This window comes from Microchirus variegatus (assembly GCF_963457635.1).
Source record: "Microchirus variegatus genome assembly, chromosome: 15".
NCBI lineage: Eukaryota > Metazoa > Chordata > Actinopteri > Pleuronectiformes > Soleidae > Microchirus > Microchirus variegatus.
The window spans coordinates 6943417-6967714 of NC_139816.1; the positions used below are offsets into that span (position 1 = coordinate 6943417).

The 24298-nt window shown below is 42.4% G+C and overlaps 1 protein-coding gene across 1 annotated transcript in view; it reads left to right on the forward strand.

Moving 5' to 3' along the window:
• Positions 1–24298, forward strand: part of atp8a2 (ATPase phospholipid transporting 8A2) — a gene marked incomplete at both ends in the record, with an annotated part of 49711 nt that overhangs the window by 6634 nt on the left and 18779 nt on the right. Inside the window, 21 exons of the mRNA XM_083901494.1 lie at positions 3215–3392; positions 6321–6420; positions 7840–7938; positions 8048–8093; positions 8356–8396; positions 11444–11517; positions 11670–11739; positions 12228–12355; positions 12610–12721; positions 12816–12984; positions 13081–13208; positions 13730–13807; positions 13951–14039; positions 14715–14790; positions 14877–15065; positions 15151–15200; positions 15297–15366; positions 15446–15530; positions 16469–16608; positions 18444–18582; positions 19841–19905. Of these exons, the coding sequence (XP_083757620.1) occupies positions 3215–3392; positions 6321–6420; positions 7840–7938; positions 8048–8093; positions 8356–8396; positions 11444–11517; positions 11670–11739; positions 12228–12355; positions 12610–12721; positions 12816–12984; positions 13081–13208; positions 13730–13807; positions 13951–14039; positions 14715–14790; positions 14877–15065; positions 15151–15200; positions 15297–15366; positions 15446–15530; positions 16469–16608; positions 18444–18582; positions 19841–19905 (2126 nt within the window). The remainder of the gene's footprint in view (positions 1–3214; positions 3393–6320; positions 6421–7839; positions 7939–8047; positions 8094–8355; positions 8397–11443; positions 11518–11669; positions 11740–12227; positions 12356–12609; positions 12722–12815; positions 12985–13080; positions 13209–13729; positions 13808–13950; positions 14040–14714; positions 14791–14876; positions 15066–15150; positions 15201–15296; positions 15367–15445; positions 15531–16468; positions 16609–18443; positions 18583–19840; positions 19906–24298) is intronic.

Consider the following 24298-nt stretch of genomic DNA (forward strand, 5'->3'; position numbering starts at 1 on the left):
TCTTTGAAAAGAGCTGGACTTCCCGTCGCTATCTTCATCGTCAATCATTCAAGTTTGGTTGAAAGAGGAAAAGTAAACAATCGATAACGTGGAGTCACAATAAATCAGTCATCGAATCAGCTGACAGACACATGTTGTCACGGCCCATGATGCCCTGCGCACTTTAATAAAAAAATTGAGGTTTAGCCCTCTAATAAATTCAAAGCCCAATGACACGCCTCCTCTTTAAACTGCACTCAGAGGAGAAGACATCATAACGGTTTCCTGTAAACACATGCACTTCATGTCTCCCTGAGAAGTGGACGTCTAATGTGTCATTAGGCACATTCATCCAGCAGATAAACCTGACCGCTGCACGGCCGCGGAGCGCTTTGACCGTTCCTCGTCGTCTTCACAGTCAACATACATGAGTGGAGCATAACCATGTTAACCTAATTGATTGATGAGGGGAGCGAGTGACCGTTCAGCTGTGGGATTGTTGAAAACTGAGTTTCCAGGCCACCAGAAATTCAATCTGCCCCGTGCCTCCGCCAGCGCTTATTCTTTTCTAAATTATTAATGCATTTGGTCTGTTGTTGTTTTCACTTACAGACTCGGACACACAACACACACACACACACAAGCCGTTCCATAAATTACACTGATTATATAATAATTCAAACTTAGTGCTTCCAAGCAGTGGTTCTCAAATGGGGGTCCAGGGACTCCTGAGGGCTCATGTCAATATTTATTTTAAAATCATTAATGGCTGATGTCGATATAATAAAGTACATAATGTACAGTTTAATAACAACAAATTATACACAATATCTGCTTGAATGATATATTTTAATTAAGAAATACTCACTTATACTTAGATTCAAGAAACACACCAAAAACAGTGAAAGTTTGTCAAATAACCTTTTAAATCCTAGTGAATTAGGAGCATTTTCTGAAAACAAAATGTGTATAATTTGTAATAAATGGCCGACTATATAAGCAGCCAATGCTGTTTAAAATTAATTTGCAAATTTTATGATGATAACCCTTTACTATGTTTTAAACAAAAAGCTTCAGAGTACAACAAATAGTAATTACATTTTAGTTTTTATCTTATAAGGAGTCATGTTTGCATCATGATACAAATACATAATTCTTATTCTAACATTTACCCCCTTTTATTTATTTATTTATTTATTTATTTATTATTATTATTATTATTATTGATGACATTATAATCCAAATCGATATCACTAAAAGGGAAATCCGTTTTTGATTGATATTTGAACGTAATAATGAAGACTAATAAAGGTTGATAGAAGTCAAATAAAGCAAGATAATCGAATCACAAATATCCGTACAGTAATCAGTACAAATCTGGGTTACAGCATATATATATATATATATATACATATATATATGTATATGTATATATAAATGTACCTGATGCCGTTTAAATGCAGAAAAGGCATTGTTTATGTGTAGGAACATGGTCCGAATGTGAGGATTGTTGAAGTTTATCTTACCTTCACAGTAGAATAATCAGTGTTTGCATGAGTGGAGATGCAGAAACCTGTTGTGTGATCACAGTGGAAGAGCTTTGTGTGTGTGTGTGTATATGTGTGTGTGTGTGCACTCGTCAACCAGTAGAACAGAGGACTTTGGCGTCGTTACACACTCACAAAGAGGGAACGGGAAAAGGTTTAAATGTTGATAACATTCAAGTAAAAATGATTTGTTTGGAGACTCACAGAAAGACTTGGCATAAACAGACACTCATTAGCTGAAACAATGGCGGCAGACACTTTCACTGTAACAGTGGGAGGTCCCCATTTGATAGGTAGACGTCGCACAAGGATCCTAGTCCCAATTTTGCTATTTCTTAAAAAAAAATTGAAGTAATAATATGGTAAAAGTCCTTTAAAGAAAATTTTCTATGCTTTTGTTTTCATTTAAAAATGACAAGAAACCCAAGTTCCCTGTTTGTCAGTGAAGAATGACAGTCCCCTCTCTGCTAGGTAAACGTGTGTTTTCTGTGTGTGTGTGTGTGTGTGTGATCTCCTGATGAATGGCCTCAGATTGTGTGGATGTCATTTGACCCATCAGTGCTGCAGCCTGCACCGCCACAACCCTTCAGGCGATATCAGGCTCCTGGCCCTTTAAAAGCGCAGCGCCCCGGCGTTGCCCCTCCGCCTCACACTGACGCGAGGAGGCTCCATATGGCTTCCTCTCGTTGTCTGGCTCGGTGCTAGTAGTAGTAGTGGTAGTAGCCCGGCGGCGTCACCCTGGAGGAAGGGGTTGGTCGAAAGAAGGAGCTTTCCGAGGAGGCGGCAGCAGGTTTTTTTGGGGGCCCAGTTCAGATCTGTCACCGGGGGTGAGCTGGAGCAGGAGCTTTGGCGGGTAGACGAAGGAGGAGAGAGCGGAGGAGGAGGCGCTGTGGTGCCGCTGCCTCTGCTGCGTCTGTCCTCGCCCAGGTCCGCAGTTGTAGCAGCAGCTGAGTAAACTCTGAACACACACACACACACACAGAGAGAAAGAAAGAAGAGCAGCGCAGACGCACGCACGGTGCCGTGGATGAGCTGCGTTCTGCTCCCGCAGCTCACGCGTGGGTGAAATGCGCTTCGATCACGACGCTTTTATTTCAAAGAGAAAAACGGTTGGAGGTGACAAAGGCAGCCGGGGCAAGCGCGCGAGCTGAAGAGGAGGAGGAGGAAGAGGAGGAGGAGGAGGGAGTCTGCAGGACGTAAAGACGCGCGTGTTGCATCCTCAGTTCAGTGTGTGTGTGTGTGTGTGTGTGGACAAAGTTAACCTAGCGCTGTTAAAAGCAGACGAACCCCCCAGCGCGTGTTTGTTTGCCATTGTGCATCCATCAGCACATCCATTATGCGCGTGGGGTCCCGTGGGCGCGCCTGTGTGCATTGACGGTATATACCTGCATAATAATAGTGACAGACAGCAGCAGGAGGAGGAGGAGGAGGAGGAAGAGGAAGAGGAGTAGGGGAGGTGTTTATAACTGGAGACATCACTGATTCAACCCCACCGGGCGCAGCACATCAGCAGCAGCAGCAGCAGCAGCAGACTCTGGTAGTTATTGTTTTGCCGTTTGAACTGTAAACCACGGTCTTTGTCGCTCTATCTCCTCCTCCTCCTCCTCCTCCTCCTCCTCCTCCTCTATCTCTCTCCTTCTCTCTCCCTCTATCACTGTATCTCTTCTCCCTCCCTCGCACTCACTCAGCCTCGCCTCTCTCCCATCAATCCAACGGTGCAGGACCCGCTTGCTCGTCCGCCGGTTACCGCAAGGCAGAGGATGAGATGTCCGGCACCACTTCCCAGGCGGATCCGGTAGACGCCACGGCGCGCACGGTGCTGCTCAACCGGGCACAGAACACCAAGTTCTGCGACAACCATGTCAGGTAAAAAAAAAAAAAAGAATCAGATTTTAAATCTTTAATCAGTTTGTCTGGACTTTTTGCACACACATGGATCTATTTTACACATTTTCATCATTATTTTTTACATCTATACTTTCCTATTCTTGCTCTTTTGCAGCAACAGAAACCTTGATTTACATGTTTTTATTGATGTGCGTGACTCATGGAGGCTTTAAAACACATGTGTGCGTCTTCCTGGTTGTGCCATGTGCTACATGTAGACTTTAGACTCTCTCTCTCTCTCTCTGTGTGTTTCATAGCCTTTCCCCTTTTCCCTGCTTTTGATCATGTGACAACAGTTCACACTGATTTAACCAGAGAAACTCTAGTGAGATCATGTTTTCAGTCCTGATCTCAGGTGTCACAATTTGGACATATGGTGATGTGCGATCCTCAGTTCAAACTTTAAACCCTAGTCCCTTTTTAGATTTTAGAGTTTAGAGTTTTTAAACGCGCGTCTTGGTGTTGATAAAGTTTCACGATCGCATTCCCTCCTTGTTTGGAGCTGCCTGTTAAGATGCCGGTTTGGCTGTGAGGAGATTTTAATCTCACTGTTACTTCCTAGGTAAATAAAGGTTGAATCCAATTAATAACTCACCCATTAAAGTCATCATTGGCCTTTAGGAGACAGGGTGAGGCTGCAGCCACACCGCCTGTCTGAATTCCACTTAAGAGTGCTCGGCTTATGAAATTAAAATGACCGCGTGGCTTAATCAATAGCACCCTTATGGTTATTTAAAAGCTGCCAAATGCGACTGCGTGTACGAGTGAGCGTAACAGAGCTTTTCAGATGGCACGATACCACGTTCTTGTGTCCGATTTCAAGTGATTTCAAAGACCTAATTCTCCAACTCGGTTACAATTATTCTTCTCCCATAAATATGGAATTAAAGCTGCCGTTATCCGATCCAGTGTGTGTTGTATCGGCTCGTCCCGAGTTGTGGATTTCACAAAATCCGATTTCTCAGCACTCTGGATGTGTGATTTCCATTCTCGCAGCAGGTCGTCACATCTTTTAACCCCAGAACACTATCGCTCAAATTCAAAACACCACCGCTAACGCCCGGGAGATAATAAATACACCCAATAAAAAGTACTTGTCATCAAAACATGACAATACATGACACATTTGAGTAGTGTTCTTTTATTTCAAACTGTGTCGTGTCTAACAAAACGAGAGAAAAGCATCATGACGTAATGAAAATGCTCAAAAATGACTGGAAAATTAGGAATTTGGGAACAAAACATGTAAATCACATACATTTATTTGCACAGGTGAAAACCACCTGGCAATGATGTTCTAGGGTTAATAAGCACACTTCACCTTGTGCAGCTGGAGTTAATTTCCTGCTTGTGCGTCGTCGTCTGTCGTCACGTGCAACATGATGTTGATATGTTTTTGTCAGTCAAACAATAAACCCCCCCTTTATTTTCCCTGTCGCTGACGGCGCCATCGATCGGCTGTTACTGTCGAGGGATTCGGTTTCACATCCACGAGCGCTCGTTTCTTCTTTGCTCTCTAAATAACATTAAACATTGGATCACGTGCGAGAGGTTCTCCAGAGGTGTGCCCTCTGATGTCGCTGTGTTCCTGTAACTCTTTAGTTTATGTTTTAAAGGTTCAATAGCCTTATTGATTTTTCTTTTTCTCTCTCTCCCCGACATTAAAGCCTTGTAGCTTTTATCCGTACACTCCACCTCCTCTCCATTCCCCAGGTTCCTCCTCGTCCATAATAATATTTCACTGTGTGTGCAGTTGTGTGTGTGTGTGTGTGTGTTCTGCACGACGCGAGCACGAGTTCTGCTGCTGCAGAGTGTCTCGCTCATCACTCTGAGGAGTAGATGAAGTGAGACGTTATTTATTATAAACACTTCCGTTCGTCCGTTTTCGACTTCAACTTTGACCTTTATTTTTTTCAAACACTGCAAAGCGACATAGGAGCAGCAGGAGAACTTCACCCCTGCAGCTGACAGCTGTGAACGCGCTGGACATCTATACTATGACAAATAACTAACCCAGATGTTTTTAACCTTTTTCCCAGTGGAAACGTGTGTCATTGGTGTGTGTGTGTGTGTGTGTGTGTGTGTGTGTGGAATCTGGTGTCACTCGTCTTTGATTAGATTAAAGCAGCATTATCTGCAGCTTTATCTGACTCGGGTCATTGTTGTAGTATCACTGACTCTTCTCTATGCAGAGCAGGGGCAGGATACTGTGTGTGTGTGTGTGTGTGTGTGTGTGTGTCGTGCTCTTTGATAGTCCTGCGACTCTGCGAGCGAGGCAGTCGGAAAAAGGGCACGGGTTCATTCATCTCCGTGGAGATTTTCGGAACTGTGATGGAAGCGTGTGTGTGTGTTTTGCTATTCACTGCATGCACTTGATGCACTCTGAACACAAACACACACACACACACACACACACACACACACTGTCCATTAAACAAAAGCCATTACAGCAGCTCTTACTTTTCACTCAAGCCCCAACTGCAGGCCTTGACTTGAAGGTTGACATTTTTATTTTTGGCGTCTAAAAGGTCTTACGGTAGCTCCCGTTTATAATAAGGCTAATCAATACACTTGTCTGATCAATACAGTTGACTGACAGACTGCCAGCAGTTCTTGCACCTATTTTTTTTTGGGGTGCTTTGGCTCTAAATTTAGCCTTATTTGATTAATTGTAGTAGTCTATTTATGGCTTTGCACCGTAATTGCTGTATTTGCACAACTGAGTGTTTTTTAAGTTTGTGCTGCAGTATTAAAACCCGCTATAATTCAGCCGTTAAAGCTATGTTATACGAGCACATCAGGTTAAAAAGTCATTAGCACACAATTTACTCCTGATTTCCCAGGTTTACGCACTAATGCACTCTCTGGCCCCGGGCCTTTGTCTTTTCTTTTTTCCGCCCCCCGCAGCACCACCAAGTATGGGGTTCTCACCTTTCTGCCCCGGTTCCTCTATGAGCAGATCAGGCGCGCTGCCAACGCCTTCTTCCTGTTCATCGCACTCATGCAGGTAAACCCCGTGCACACAGAGCTGACGCCGTGGCCCACTCATGGTTTTTTTAGACGAGTTTTCAAAAAAACGCTGCATCAGAAGAAATGGAAATCATTCAGACGCATCATATTTAAAGATCACCACTTACAAAGGCCAGATTTCTGTCCAGATCTGGCCCTTGTTTCCCACAATCCTGGCCGTGTTTCCCGATTTTTAGGCTGATTTGAACAGATTATCTAAGCCAAATGATCCTGTAGAGTTAATTTTAACTCAGCCGTGACTTCATCCACAGTTTTTTAATAATCGATTACTAAATGAATCGTCAACTACTTTGATAATCGATGAATCGGTTTGAAGCTTTTTTCATGATTAAAACAAGATTTCTCATTGTTTTAGCTTCTTAAATGTGTCTTTTTTTTATGAACAGACCGCTCCAGTACGACAGTAGGCGCGCTAGCGGCGCTAAAGGAGCTAATGCAGCTGATGGAGCTAACTGTTAAACGGTGCCTGGACGCGGCACGTAAACATGACGTCGCACGCGTCTTTTTCCAGTCAGTTGTCATGGAAACGCGTCATGCGTTAACGTTGACGCCGCATTTAACCACCGTTAACACGCTGACCAGAAAAAGATGCACATGACGTCATGTTTACGTGACTCCCGATTGTTAAAATGAGTCTCTAAAGTAACACTGAACTTTTAAAAACAGAGGCAAACACTGCTTTTTTCGTTTCATAAACAGACCGCTCCAGTTCAACTGTAGGCGCGCTAACGGCGCTAAAAGAGCTAACTGGTAAACGATGCCTATTTAGCCGTCCTTTGCGCATTGACCAGAAAAAGACGTGTGTGACGTCATGTTTGCGTGACTCCCGATTGTTAAAGCGAGTCTCTAAAGTAGCGCTAACCTTTAAAAACAGAGGCACACATACGCAGTACACAGGTACGTTGGTTATTTGTAGCGCTGCTCTTTTCGTTTAATAAACAGACTGCTCCAGTTCCACTGTAGGCGCTCTAAAGGAGCTAACGGAGCTAACTGGTAAGTGGCGCCTGGACTCCGCCACCGCGGCACGTAAACATGACGTCACGCGTGTCTTTTTCCGGTCAGTGGTCATTGAAACGCGGCATGCGCTAACGTTGACGTCGTTACGTGACTCCAATGCGCTAACGGCACTAAAGGAGCTAACCGAGCTAGCGTTAACGTCATATTTGACCGCCGTTAACCGACCGCGTTAGGCCTGGTTTATGCTCATGCGTGACTCTTTGGTGTGGGGTTCCACAGATGTCCGGCACGCTACGGCAACCATAAAACCTAGCTTTAACGTGTCCATCGCTAAAAACAATACAAACAGTCAAATATTGAATGGTTACCTGCACTAGTTATGCAAAAATGTAGTAACAAGTCACTGTGTGTGGATGCAACAATGACTTGTTTCTTTCAGCAAATCCCTGATGTATCACCGACCGGTCGATACACCACACTGGTCCCTCTCATCTTCATCCTCACCGTAGCCGGGATCAAAGAGATCATCGAGGACTACGTGAGTCGAGAGCTTTTATTAACAAATCTTTTATAGAACACACACACACACACGGAGAGAGATATAACGGTGTCATTCTTTAACGCTGTATCCGTCTGTGTCTTTACAGAAAAGACACAAAGCAGACAACACAGTCAATAAGAAGAAGACAACAGGTAATGGGTGTATTCTGTGTGTTTTATGATCAACTGTCTGCACTTTTCCATGAGTGCATCTATTTGCAGGTGGGTTTTTGTTTTCCTTTCACGGCCCGAGAAGAATGGGCTCTCTCCTGTCACTCACTGCAGCTCAGACCACGCAACACACAGGCCCTCTGACAAAAGTTCAGCTCAATTAGCCGCCATGAATACTGCATGAGAGCGCCGCTCTATAGGTTGACTGATGGCTGTGTTCTGTGTCCCTGTCTCTCTCTCTCAGTGCTGCGGAACAGATCCTGGCAGACCGTCATCTGGAAACAGGTATCGCTAACGTCACACATCACATCTCTGTGTCACTCATCATTACCGCCTCTCATTACCCGGTGCTTATCTGGAAATAATACTTTATATTTCCACAAGAAGCAGAGAAAACAATATGTAAAGACTAGTAACGGCGTCAACGTTAACGCACGACGCTTTTCCATGACGACTGAGCGGAAAAAGACGCGCGTGACGCCATGTTTACGTGACTCTGGATTGTTAAAAAAAGTCTTTAAAGTAACACTAAACTTTAAAAACAGAGGCACACATATGCAGTAACACAGGTACGCTGGTTATTTGTAGCGCCGCTATTTTCCTTTAAAAAACAACTGTAGGTGCGCTAACGGCGCTGAACACGCTAATGCAGCTAACGGAGCTAACTGGTTAACGGTGCCTGGACTCCGGTGTCGCGGCACACAAACATGACATCACGCACGTCTTTTTGCGGTCAGTCATCATGGAAACGCGCCATGCGCTAATGGTTAATGCACGACACGTTTCCATGACGACTGACCGGAAAAAGACGCGTGTGACGCGTACACTGGTTATTCGACTCCAGTTCCAGTTCGACTGTAGGCACGCTAAAGGCGCTAAACGAGCTAACTGGTAAACGGTGCTTGGACTCCAGGTGTCGCGGCACGTAAAACATGACATCACGCACGTCTTTTTCCGGTCAGTCATCGAGGAAACGCATCACACGTGTTGCGGAGATTTGATTGTCGACCAAGGATGGAGATAATTTCTGGACTCAGAGATGAGTTAAGTTCAAAAAAAGCTTTATTGGAAGCAGCTCAGATCTGAGCAGAACTGAGACAATGCCGGACATAAACAAGTATATTAACAGTCGGACAGACTGAGGAGTCCCAGTGAGTCCCAGAGTTAGAATACCTAAAGGTGCATCCTCTGCTGATACATGGAGCTGACCTTGGGGAGGACTGCGCAGTAGCGTCGTCAGTCGTCTGACACAGTCCGCTCAGTTCTCAGTGAAAACACGAAGAGACGAATTGTGCAGAAAACAGACTGGTGCCAGTGCTGTGATTAGATAGTTGTGGCAGGCACCGTACAGAGTTGTTTAGTCTTGTGCTGCTGATAACTTTGCGAGAAGGCAAAATAACACGTTTTTCCCTTACAGACACGAAAGTAATAATGCAAATATAAGAGAATTCAATCAGGCAAGACATATTGTGATATAAATGTATATACACTACTGTTCAAAGTCAATTCATTGATTATTAATCGTTAACTATTTTGATCATCGATTAATCGTTTTGAGTCAAAACAAGTTTTCTGATCGTTTTAGCTTCTTCAATGTGAATATTTTCTGGTTTCTTTGCTCCATAGAACAAAAAAACCCATTAAAACTGAACAATATTTGTTTTTTGGACGTTTGAGAATGTCATCCTTTCCGTTTTTCTGACATTTTCTGGACCAAACGATCACTCGATTAATTGAGAAAACAATCGACAGATTACTCGATTATGAAAATAATCGTTGGTTGCAGCTTTAGTTTTCGCCTAAACTTGTTTCCGTGTGTACAGTGTCTGTCTGGTCATCACATAACTGTGAGTTTGACGTTGTTTGGATAAGAAATGTCAAGAGATAGCGACACAAAAAAATGAGTAGTGGGCACGTTAGCGCGCTAAAGCCGGTTAACTGCGCTAACGTTAACGCGCTAACGCCGGTTAACTGCGCTAACGTTAACGCGCTAACGCCGGATAACTGCGCTAACGTTAACACACTAACGCCGGTTAACTGCGCTAACATTAACGCACGGCGCATTTCCAGACTCACGTGTCGTCATGTTTACGCGACTCCCTTTTGTTAAAATGAGTCTCTAAAGATACGCTAAACTTTAAAAACAGAGGTACACACACGCAGTAGACGGGTACGCTGGTAATTTGTAGCACTGCTCCTTTTCGTTTAATAAACAGACCACTTCAGTTGTAATGTAGCCGCGCTAACGGCGCTAATTGAGATAATGCAGCTAACGGAGCTAACTGGTAAACGGTGCCTGGACTCGCCACGTCAACACAATCCCAGGGCAGTGTACGCTGGGGCAACAAGGTCGTGTAATATTTGAATGTTGGCCTCTCTCTCTCTCTGTCTGTCTGTCTTTCATAACTCGCACATAACTCGATAAAGAACTTCTCGAGCTCAGAATCCATATCAGTCCCCAATTATCTGCCCTCGGAGTGTTGCAGCAGTGCAGCCTTGGGCATTACATTTCATTTTTAAGTGGTGATAAAACATCTTAAATTTGATTTTGGACAGCCCTGGCCCGGCAGAGCATCCTGAAAGACGAAACAAGGTATTTTTCGACATTTGATAAAAATTTGCCCCTCCCGGAAATTAAGCGAAATATATCTCCCACACAGCGATTTAAATGATTAGTTACGTGGGTGACGACGGGGAGTTACGCCCTGTTCTCTTTCCAGGGTCAGTGCAGATGACACGCTGCAGTGCTAACACAGAGGATGGCGATAAGTCGTCTCCCTCAAAGTGTAAATCCTTTTTTATCTTCAGTTTTTTTCTTCTCTTGGAGAAATGTTTTTAATAGTTTGTCCAACTAAATGTGCCAAAAAGCAGTTGTATGCAGTGTTTTGTAGGAGACAGAATGGTTTCCACTGATGTACTGATGTAGCACACGGGCTGTGTCCAAACCTGTGTGTTTGACGATAACATTTCTCACACATTGATGTTATCTCGTTATTTAGTTTCTCTGCAATGTCTTCAGTCAGACGTTGTGTCATGGCACCTCGTCGCCCATTATTTTCCAGTCATGTCGTGTCATATTTTTGTGACTTTAAGAAGACTTTTCTTCTCTTTCTTCCTCTCTCATACTCTTATCTTATCTTTGGTTTGCATCAAACCTGTCGCTCTGTCTTTTGCCGCAAATAAAGTGGTTTAAACTCTGCACTGCTCCACTCATTGTCAGGTTATCTTATGTCTCTCTGTTTGTTGGTCATTAATTAACCTGCCTGTTGTTGTTGTGTGTGTGTGTGTGTGTGTCCCCCTTACCCTTGTTTTTCTTGCATCCTGGCCACAAGGTGGCAGTAGGAGACATAGTGAAGGTGACCAATGGCCAGCACCTTCCAGCCGACATGGTGATACTGTCCTCCAGGTCAGACTCCACTGTGTGTTTGTTTTGTCTCAGATGTACGTTTTACATACATTTACAGGTCAAAGATTTGAATTAAAATGGAATGAAATGACGTTTTTCATGTGCAAAAATGGTCATTGATTGATTGGTTTCCTGCCTCCTTTTGCACACAGTGAGCCACAGGCAATGTGTTACATTGAGACCTCGAACCTGGATGGGGAAACCAACCTGAAGATCAGACAGGTATGGTTTGAGTATTTGTTCACCTCTGTAACAAGGAGCTGTTGATAAGTTAAGTTTAAGGGCTTGTGTGTGTGTGTGTAACCTGATTACATTAGTCGAGATCTGATTGTATTATCACGTGTTCCCATCAGTGTGTTGTCATTCTTGACATCATGTCTTTGAGTTCCTTGATTTGATTTTTTTTGCATTTTTTAAGGGGTGCAGCTAACTTTTTATTTTCATAAAATATTTATGTAGTTGTTTGGAAGGTCAAATCGCCAAACCTTCTAAATGAGCAAAGAAATCATACCCTTTTATTTAACAAGGAGAAAAATAAGAGAACTTGAATGAATTGTTGCAGCTCTAGTATTTGTTTAATTATGTATTTATTCATTTAATTAATTAATTATGTATTTATTTAATTAATTAATTAATTAATTAATTGTTTCTGTATTCATTCATTCATTCATTCATTCATTCATTCATTCATGTATATATTTGATATACAGGGGCTTACGCTCACAGCCAGCTTTCAGGCCCTGGAGGATTTGGTGTCGCTGGCTGGTCGTCTGGAGTGTGAAGGCCCAAACCGACACCTGTATGACTTCACCGGCACGCTGCGGCTGGAGAACCAAAAGTGAGCCTCCTCTCTTTGTCAGATATTGATTGACAAAAGCTGCCAAAAGTCATAAACTACTTTTGTTTCTTTTTTTGTAATGTACAGCAATAAATACACCTGCCTGAGACAGCAAGATAAAACTGCCAAAAAGAAAATTACTGCCGATACTTTCAGTGATGTTTTTCTTCATGAGTGCAGGGCCTTTTTCCCAAAAATACCCCCTGCATTATTTATGATGCTTTGTCCTCATTTCTGTTTTATTTTCTCCTCAGTCCGGTTCCACTGGGTCCAGATCAGGTGCTGCTGCGTGGAGCCCAGCTCAGGAACACTCAGTGGGTTGTGGGTATTGTCGTATACACTGGTCACGACTCCAAGCTGATGCAGGTAAAGTCTCTAAAATAGAGTTTGTCTGAGCCCGAAAGTACTTTTTAATCTTCAGTTCCACTTGGCCAACACGTTCTTCACGTTTCTCACCCAGAACTCCACCAAGGCACCACTGAAGCGCTCTAACGTGGAGCGGGTGACAAACATGCAGATCCTGGTCCTGTTTGGTATCCTGCTGGTCATGGCTCTGGTCAGTTCCATCGGCGCTGCCATCTGGAACAGGGAGCACACCGACGACGCCTGCTGGTACCTGTCGCGAGCCGGTGAGGAACACGACCCTTCAACAAATATGATCTATCACAAATTAAGTGTCTTAGTAAACAATGGATAATTATTGTGGGGGTTTTTTTTGTTAACAGGCGACATCTCCTTAAACTTTGCCTATAACCTGCTCACGTTCATCATCTTGTACAACAACCTGATCCCCATCAGCCTGCTCGTCACTCTGGAGGTGGTCAAGTTCACGCAGGCCCTCTTCATCAACTGGGTATAAGAATCTATCTACTCAACTATCACATTTACACTACCGTTCAAAAGTTTGGGCTCACCTATACAATCTTTGTTGTGTTTTCCATTAAAAGTCACACTTTGACTTGCAAGATGAATAGAAAATATAGTCAAGACATTGACAAGTTTAGAAATAATGATTTTTATTCAAAATAAAGAACCAGCAAAACTGTTTTCAGCTGTGCTAACATCATTGCACAAGGGTTTTCTAATCATCCAATAGCCTTCTAACGCGATTAGCAAACACAATGTACCATTAGAACACTGGAAATGGGCCTCTATACACCTAGGTACGACGTTTGCAGCTAAAATTTACCACATTAACAATGTATAGAGTGTATTTCTGATTCATTTAATGTTTTTATTCATTGAAAAAAAGTGCTTTTCCTTCAAAAATAAGGACATTTCTAAGTGACCCTAAACTTTTGAACGGTAGTGTGCAGTATAAAATAAAGGGTCAAACAGTCATGATAACGATGTTTGTTTTTGCTGTCCCTTCAGGACATTGAGATGTACTACGCCGAGACGGACACGCCGGCCATGGCTCGAACGTCCAATCTCAATGAGGAACTGGGCCAGGTCAGTTCCATCCTCTCCTCTCCTCATTGGACCCAAACTTTCACCACATAGAGACTAACAACCATCCACTCTCTTGTGCTGCATCTGCATGTTTTTTTAGAATCTTCATTATTACCTCTTGTTTCTTCTTTTTTTCTCTCCAGGTGAAATATCTCTTCTCCGACAAGACGGGAACCCTGACGTGCAACGTCATGCACTTTAAGAAGTGTACCATTGCGGGAATAACATATGGGTCAGTCATCTCTCTCTTCTCTCTGTCTCTTTCTTAATAAATTATATTCCTGTGAACCACGCACTATAAGCATTCTTTAATTGTTTAAATAATGCAATAATAATTCAGTTGATTTAAATGGTAACGCTTTACATTACAGTTCAGTAATAGTATGGTCATAGGACGTCATTGTAATAGCTTCACCGCTTGGGAGTCAATATTCTAAATTAATCGTCAACTATTTTGATAATTGATTCATCGGTTTTGAAGCTTTTTTTCATGATTAAAACAAGATTTCTGATTGTTTTAGCTTCTTAAATGTGAATATTTTCTTAGTTTCTTTGCACCACATAACAAAGAAATCATTGACAAACACTGATCCACGTTTTATGGACAATTAATCGACAGATTAATCGTTTACGTTTTGCAATGCTTTGACGAATGAACGAATCAACTCTTATCCTCGCTAATTCTGAACCAATTCCTTTTGCAATGCAACCTCACTCATCACTGCAGCCACTTTCCTGATCTCGACTGTGATCGCTCCATGGAGGACTTCAGGTACGCGTGTCTTCCCTCCGTCTTCCTCTGGCATGTTTTGGGGCGAGAATAACGCCGCACAGTGCACGCTTTGATTAGAGCACTGACATTTGCTTCTACACCATAATAACGGACAGTATTTCCTGTATTTCGCAGCAATCTGCCGTCCAGCAGCAACAACTCCACAGAGTTTGACGACCCGGCGCTCATCCAGAACATCGAGAAGAACCACGTGGGTGAAGCTTTTCCCGCACATTCTGTCCACAAACTAATGTTTTATTATTAATTTATCATTATTTCTTTTTTTTTTTTTTTTAGCCGACGTCGCCTCAAATCAGCGAGTTCCTGACGATGATGGCGGTTTGTCACACGGTGGTTCCGGAGCGAGAGGACGACCAGATCATCTACCAGGCTTCCTCGCCGGACGAAGGCGCTCTGGTCAAAGGGGCAAAAGGACTTGGCTTTGAATTCACGGCACGGACCCCGGATTCAGTCATCATCGACGCTGTACGTGGTCTTTATCGTCCGCGTCCCTCTCCCGCAGTACAAGCTAGTTTGTTTGTTTGTAATAGTGTGTTGTTGTGTTTTTCAGAGAGGGAAAGAGATGACCTACAAGCTGCTGAACGTCCTGGAGTTTTCCAGGTAAAAACTCCCGCAGATATTCCGCCGACTGCCGATGAATAATAACTCCATAACGCGATAAAAGACAACCTTAATCCCCGCTGTTTTCTGTCACAGTAACCGCAAACGCATGTCCGTGGTGGTCAGGACGCCCAACGGGAAGCTACGTCTGTACTGCAAAGGAGCTGTATGTTTATCTCATTATCCCTCTCTCTTAGAGCATCGTATTTCACTTCTCGCTGACTTGTTTTGTGCTATTTTTACAGGATAATGTCATATTTGAGCGTCTGAATGAGGCGTCCCAGTACACCGACTTGACGATCAATCATCTGGAACAGTTTGCCACGGAAGGTAAGAAGTAAAATGTTGATGTTATGCAACTAATGAATTCAGGTTTTATGCATTTTTATTTTAAAATATACAAATATGGCATAGACTACCGTTCAAAAGTTTGGGGTCACTTAGAAATGTCCTTATTTTTGAAGGAAAAGCACTTTTTTTCAATGAATTTGAAGCTTTTGGATATGGGTTGAACCTGTTTCCGAAGGTAAGCTAGCGAGGCTGCGATTAGCATTAGCGTATGGCTAACATAATACAAACATTGTGCAACCTCCTTAGGCACAATGCAAATTTTGTAATTTTTGATTAGCATTAGCATAGCTAGCTATTTTGCGACTGTCAGCCACCACTATGGGCACTGCACTAGTAAGTTTAAATGAATCAGAAATACACTCTATACACTGTTAATGTTTTAATGGAATATGTACATATGTGTATAGAGGCCCATTTCCAGTGTTCTAATGGTATATTGTGTTTGCTAATCGCGTTAGCAGGCGATTGGATGATTGGAAAACCCTTGAAAACCCAATGTTAGCACAGCTGAAAACAGTTTTGCTGCTTCTTTATTTGGAATAAAAAAATCATCATTTCTAATCTTGTCAATGTCTTGACTATATTTTCTATCAATTCTGCAACTCTTTTGATGAATAAAAGTCTGACTTTAAATGGAAAACACACAAAAATTGTATAGGTGACCCCAAACTTTTGAACGGCAGTGTAGTTTATCCTGAATTTTGCCCTTTAATCTGATTGTTAACCAGACTTTTTTAGACTTGGTGTTCTTTAATCCCTCCTCAGCAATGTTTAACTGATATCAGACCCACTGGCTCCATGTGTCTGTCTCCCCCCCCTCTTAACTCTCAAAACATCATTCCCCTCCAACTTAACGCAATCTATTCCTTTCTCTCACACACTGAGACCACACTGATTGATTGTCTTGACTCTCTCAGGCCTGAGGACGCTCTGTTTTGCGTACGTGGACCTGGAGGAAGGCGCCTACCAGGAGTGGCTGAAGGAATACAACCAGGTCAGCACCATCATCAAGGACCGCGCTCAGAAACTCGAGGAGTGCTACGAGCTACTGGAAAAGGTAAACACGCATTCCTCCCGTCTGCTGTAATGTGACTTTTTTTTCCCGGGCTCTGACCTTAAGCGAGATGTGTGGATGTAAACAAAGTGTCTGCAGCGATTCATTTCAAAAGGAGAGTTTAGAAAAGGAGTGATAAAGTCGGTGTTTTTTTTGAGTTCAATGTTCTCTCTCGTAGCAAACATAAAATAGAAGAGGAAGATCTGATTGTGGGAAAATCAAACAGACTCCACTCTCCCTCACATGCACAGTCAATGTTTGCCAGCAGGTGGCAGAGTGGTTCCATTACACTATACTGGTCAAAAGTTTGGAGTCACCTATACAATCTTTGTGTTATGTTGTATTCATTGACAGAAAAGTGATTTTCCTTCAAAATAAGGACATTTCTAAGTGACCCCAAACATTTAAACAGTAGTGTATTTCTCTCCCATGAACAACCGTGCTCCTACTTCATGCAATTCTTACTTGTCTGACGACACACACTCAAAATAAACACACAAAAAATGTCTCTGTGCTTTGGTCCGTGAGGTAACACAGATAAAATGACACAGAGATTTGAAGTTAACTCATTCAGTCGAGAGCAGTGAGGTGAGAAAATGAAGTGAAGAGAGGAAGCAGCAGCAGGAGGAGGAGGAGGAGGAGGAGGAGGAGGAGGAGGAGGGGGGAGTTCAGACTGGGAGACCACAAGGGTAATTACCTGCACCAGCCCTGCCAAAAGCCCCATAAAAGTGGAATCAACAACACAGCAGTGTTAACTTGTGTGTCTGCGAGCATTTGTGTGTGTGTGTGTGTGTGTGTGTCTAATGAGGGTACATGTGCATGTAAACGCTGAACAAATTAAAAGCAAGACAGAGAAGTGTAATGGCTTCAGTCTTGGCACGAAGACACGGAGAGTTGGTCGAGCAGGTCCTGAAGTCAGCTCATGAAGTCAGCTCATTTACATCGCTCTCATTTTTAAAAAATTAGATAAGGACGATGTTGTGACAGAGGCCTCACATGCAGACTGACTCCATCGGCAGCCTAAATATGTCGCATTTGAACCTACTTTTCTCCTCTTAGTATTTATTTAAAGCTACAGTGCAGTGTTATTATTCTGCTTCTGTTTGGTCCATCCATCTTCTACCGCTTTATCCTCCACATGAGGGTCGCTTGGGTCGCTGGTGCCAATCCCAGCTGACCCTGGACAGGTCACCAGTCCATCACAGGGACACGTGGAGACAAACAACCATCTACTCGTAATTTAGAGTGTTGCCTAATCCCCTAATCGTGCATGTTTTTGGGACTCTGGGAGGAAAGTGGAGAACCTGGAGAGACTGGGCTGCGTTAACCTTGTAGCGTCCCCTCTGTTTGATCTTCTCACATGAAAACAGGCTCCAAGAAGCAATACTATCAGACCTGACTGAGGGAGCAGTGATCAGATTTTTTTGAGCATTTTTTTTTTGAGCATTTTTTTGTGTTTTCAGTCATTCTCCGACTTGTTTGCGGGTTAGGGTTACTACTAATAATACCTTTATTTGTATAGCACCTTTAAAAACAACAGTTTACAAAGTGCTTTTGCTTTACATAACAATACATACACACATATATAAACGGTATAAATAAAACAAATATTAAATTTATTTACGGCCCTAGCCAGTCTATAAAAAATACGTTTTAAGAAGTGATTTAAAAGAAGACGCTGATTCAGCGAGCCTTATTTCCTTACTATCACGATGTTGCTGCTTGTGTGCAGGTCATGTGAAGCTTAATCTGCATTGTGCTTACTCGCTTGAATGTAACAGACATTTTTTTGTTTTTAAAAAGTCATGCTCTTCTCTTGTCTTCTCGTCCACCGACAGAGCTTAATGCTGTTGGGCGCCACCGCCATCGAAGACCAACTCCAGGCCGGCGTGCCGGAGACGATCGCCACGCTCATGAGGGCCGACATCAAAATCTGGGTCCTCACCGGGGACAAGCAGGAGACGGCCATCAACATCGGTGAGAGGAAAGCAAGATTCTCGATATGAGTTCAGTGACCTTGTGTGGAAGCTGCAGATCCTGTTGTGCACTGGTGTAGGAAACTATATTTGCACTTAATCCAGTTATAGGCAGAAGAATAGCTGGCATTGAGTGTGCTGTTGTCTCCAGGAAGACATGTGGCAGATGACCCAAATAAGAGTTGAACAGTACTTCACTTTTACACGTCTGTGTGCGCGTGTGCATTTTCTCCAAGATTAAATAGTTTTGAGCTGCAACGGCTGTGGCGTAGTTTACGACGAGTATCTGAAGCTAAATCTTTACCCGGAGGTGGACGTGACGTGGTGGTGTGATACGTTACAGATACCAAAAGCTGCACCAGGTGTGGTGTGTGTTGGTGTGTTTTTATAGACATCCGGTGGCTTTTTATGTCACAAGTGTGTGTGTTTTTTATGGAGAAAGATGTTGATGTTGTAGAAGGGGGGAAAAAAAACAACAACTCATAATCTTTACTTTTCCTTTGGCCCAAACCAAGTGCGTTTTAACCAAATCACAGGTTACTCGCCGAGGCCTCATTTCCTCAAAAGCACGACATGTGGTGAAAAACTTCATGTCGACACAGCATGTGTGGCTGTAGACTTAAAAAATGTAAGAGAGAATGTAGTTTATTTAAGATAAGATCATCCTTTTAGAAGTCTCGAAGCAGGGATTTTAGCAATATTACAGCAAATGCATCATAAACACCAGTAAGCAGCAGTTTGGTGGAAGGGATTGAACATGTCAGATGTGTTCAAAAGTTTGGGCACGTTAAACGGTGGTTAAAACGAAGTTTAACAGACGGAGTCCAGGCACTGTTTACCAGTTAGCTCCGCTAGCTGCATTAGCTCCTTTAGCGCCGCATGTAGTCGAACTGGAGCGGTCTGTTTATTAAACCAAAAGAGCAGCTCTACAAATAACCAGCGTACCTGTGTACTGCGTATGTGTTCCCGGTCAGTCGTCATGGAAACACGTCATGCGTTAATGTTGACGGCGCTAATAAAGCACAAGTTGCACAAGGGTTTTCAAGGGTTTTCTAATCATCCAATAGCCTTTTAACGCGATTAGCAAACACAATGTACCATTGGAACACTGGAAATGGGAAAAAAAAAGTGCTTTTACTTTGAAAATGAAGACATTTCGGTGTAGTGTATGTGGCAGATCAGCTGTGTGTGTGTGTGTGTGTGTGTGTGTGTGCGCTTTCAATCAAACACATCTCTGTCTCTTCACCTGTCCGTCTCAGGTTACTCCTGTCGCCTGGTGACACACTGCATGTCCCTCGTCATCGTCAACGAAGACTCTCTGGACGTGAGTAAACCTTCTTCCTCCTCCTTCACGTCTGTGTGTGTGTGTGTGTGTGTGTGTGTGTGTGTGTGTGCGCTTTTTTCTTTTGTATGCTTATGTATTTACAGTAGCTTTGGGGACAGTTTGGGGAGGGCTGTGTCTCAGGAGGGTTACCGTGGGAACCTGGGTGTGGTCCTTTCCCCTTGGCAGATTGGTAGGTGGGGCTCATTGTGTGCTCACATCTGCACGTAATTAAAGTCTCTGGTGTCCCCTTTGGAGACAGGGGATGAATAGAGAAAAGCTCTGAACTGTCACCTCTTCCCCTCCTCCTCTGTCTCTTTCACATGCTGTGTGTGTATATATACATATATACCCATATATACGTACACTATGGCCCCGTCCCAATACCTCCCCCTTTAAATTTCCACTTGATTTGGAGTGCCCTCAACCGTAATTTCCCCTCGTTGAGGGAAGTGGCTTCCCGATGGAAATGGGACACCACTATATGCAAATTAGCGTAGTGAACGTAACGAACGTGCTAACCTACGTCACATGTTGACAATTCTACCGGTGGAGCTATTTTCATTCAGGAAAAATGCAGCCGGATCCAGCTGTTTTTCTCCGTCCTCGTAAAAACGCTATATCACGAATGTGATTGAAATCTGACAAGTCCAGGGTATTCCTGTTCGAGTGAACACCGGTACACGCATCCAAAACACAAAAAACTACCCAGACGTAGCAAAGCTAGCTAGCGGCTACCTGCTGAGTGGTTCGAGAGCGTTTGCCCGCCATGTAGCTCTTCGTGACGGGCATACTCTCTCGAAGCACTCGGTAAATAGCCGCTAGTTAGCTAGTTAGCTAGTTAGCTAGCTGCTTTCATAAATCATCAGGTACTTTCTGACATTAGTGTTCAAAGCTCAACGGTCCTTTGGATGTATATCAAACCAACATATTCCAACACATTTCGACATTGTAACGTGCTTATTTGCGAAGATATATCACAACGAAATTGTTCCTCGGCAGATGTGGCCGCCATCTTTGTTGAAAAAAATCAGCCGGCTCGCTGAATTCGCAAAGCATCATGGGTAATTTCATCTTCCACTGCGCTTTAAGCCCGCATCAGCGCTCACTACATTTTGAGGGTTGATAATAAAGGGCAAAATCGCACTACCCTTTGCGCAAAATTTAGGGTTAGGGCAAAAATGTAGGGTTAGTGGAGGTATTGGGAAGGGGCCTACCTCTTCCCAGGCTAATGTATATTCTGGGTTTTACTGGTTCCCAGTCAGACGGTAGATCTGAGACATTCTGTGTCTCCAGATTAGATTATTCCGCTTTATTACGTGTTCTTTACAGTCCCGGAGGGTTTGATGTGTTGTGACTTTACCTAAACGGCGTGACTGCTGTCATGTGTCCCGGCGCTTCACACACACACACACAATTATAGTGTTTTCACTTTTACAGAGTTTGTTGGTGGTGGAAGATTATGGCTCGTAAACTTTAACCATAGTGTGTGTGTTAATGTTTACATTCATAATTTCCTTATTTAGTGTGTAAGCCATTGTGTTTGTGGTGTTTTTATGAGTGCAAAACATGATGGTTTAAAACTTCTTTTTTATATATATATATATATATATATATATATATATATATATATATATATAATGCCAGCTGCTAGTAAAAAGAAAATTGTTGTGAAATGTGACCCCCTCTTTTTTGTTGCTTGCATCAAAGTGGCATCTCCAGACGCTCCCAGACTTCCTGGTCAGAAGCCAGACTAGGCCACTTTAGAGTCAGACAGGGTGAGAGAGGGTAATGAGCTGCAGAGAATTCGCCGAAATAGCGAGAGCACAAGTGGTTGAAAGCTGATCCGATTGTGCACTGTAAAGTGGATGATTTTTAATAGAGTTTGGGGGATTTTCATGAGCATAGTTGGGGTCACGTGTTGTACAGCTGAAGTAAATGGTTTCTGGACAGCACTTCCTGGTTCAAACAGCTGATGACATTTATTTTCTTCGGTCATCTCTCCCCATTCACTGTTTATTGTTTGTATACGCTTGGAATTCCTGAGATTTAACTGCAGCCATGTGTAATGTAATGTTAACACATGTTTTTTGTCATTAACTTTGAATATGTCTTGGCTCCGAAAAAGAAAAATCTCTATATTTTTTTTACGACTGAATGACTTTTAATGAGGCCGTTGCTGTTAAAAGTGACTTGTTTTGAGTCCTGGATTTCATCTTTCATCTTTTTAAAGGACTGGCTTCGGTCCACTGTTTTGACAGCAGTCCGCCGTGCTGATGTGTCCTTGAGCAAGTTTTTTAAGTATCCACCCTGCTCTATACAAGGAGGCAGCTGTTCACTTGTGTTCTGGACTTTCCTGCATTGAAGGCCAAGCACAAAAGGGGTGGGGGGGGAACAAAGCTCTGAGCAGCAGCTGTCTGACATGAAATATGTGTCATAATCTACTTTTGAGCTCCGGGTGCCAAACGCTTTTAAGTGGGTGTGAATGTAAACCATGAGGCAGAATCAACAACTGGAGAAACGGCCGCCACAAAAATCAATTAAATCTGCTTTGCGTCTGTCGATGCACACAATCCAGTGGTTTTATGTCGCTCAGATTATTAGATATTTTAAAGTTCAGGTCATTGACTGCAGAAAAAGTGAGTCAGTGACACTGTTGTCTGTCGAAGAAGATGTTAAACTAGTGATGAAGAATATTAACTGCTACTGACGTTCTAAATTAAGTGATGTCGGCTAATTTCCCCTTAGACGCTCAAAAGTTTGGAGTCACCTATATAATATTTGTTGGTGTTTTCCATTAAAAGTCACACTTTTATTCATCAAGGGAGTTGCAAAATGAATAAAAAAAATAGTCAAGACATTGACAAGATTAGAAATAATGATTTTTATTCAACATAAAGAAGCAGCAAAACTGTTTTCAGCAGTTTTCTAATCATCCAATAGCCTTCTAATGAGATTAGCAAACACAATGTACCATTAGAACACTGGAAATGGGCCTCTATACACCTATGTACATATTCCATTAAAAACCAGACGTTTGCAGCTAGAATAGTCGTTTACCACATTAACAATGTATAGAGTGTATTTATGATTCATTTAATGACATTTCTAAGTGACCCCAAACGTTTGAATGGCAGTGTACATTCATATGGAGCTCTATATGGATATGTGATATCTCCACCTCCACAGAGGTTCGTATTAATAACCGCGCTCAAACCTGGATTAACACGTGGACACACGGAGGTGAAAGAAACCTTATCTGTCATGGAATGTTATCACGGTCGTGCCCCCTCGATCCCACTAGTATCACAATGCCGTGTGTGTGTGTGTGTGTGTGGCACGGTGTGGATAAAAGCGACGCTGTCGTCAACACTTATCTATCTGCCGCTTAAAATAACTTTAAGCACCACCTTTGACGACTTCATTCATGTGGGCCTGTGTTTTTGAGAGTGTTGCCGACACACGAGTGAAAACACAATCTCACGCAGAGTCTCGCCTCACCCTCTTTCTACTGTCAGCAGTGTGAGAGAGGTGCAAGTAATACATTTTGAAGTTGAATAAATCCCAAAATCGCCAAAGCTGCAGTTGCAGCTAATCACTGTGAAAATATTCACTTGCATTATCTGCCAGAAAAGTGTGCAATTAGATATTTGGTAACACTTTAGATTGGGGAACACATATTCACCATTAACTAGGTGCTTACTAACATGCATGTAAGTCGCATACTAGCCCTTTATTAGTCAATATTAAGCATGTATTAACGGCTTATGTAGGAAAAAACTTAAATCATGTCGTAACAGAGGTAGAATAAGGTTATGTAGAATAAGGTATTTATAGGTGGTTAATAATTACTAATAAAGGGCTAGTAAAAAAAAGTAAAAGGACAAACTATAGTATGTTGTCCAAAATTGTACAAAAAAGTCATACATTAGCATGTTGTCCAAAATTTGACAAAAAAAGTAAAAAAAAAAAAAGTGTCCAAAATTTGACAAAAAAATATTTGTCCAAAACGTTACCAAAAAAAATTATTCAAAATTTGACAAAAAAAAATTGTTCAAAATTTGACAAAAAATATTTTGTTAAAAATTTGACAAAAAAACATTTTGTCCAAAGTTTTACCAAAAAAATGTTTAAAAAATGTTGAATTTTCAAAATTGTCAAAATGTTGTCCAAAAAAATTGGTTCAAAATTTTACAAAAAATATTTTGTTAAACATTTGACAAAAAAACATTTTGTCCAAAGTTTTACCAAAAAAATGTTTAAAAAATGTTGTCCAAAATTTCACAAAAAATGTTTTGGCCAAAATTTCACAAAAATTTTTTTGGCCAAAATTTCACAAAAAAGTCGTCCATTCGTTTGCCATCCAAAATTTCACAAAAAAATTAAAAAAAAATGT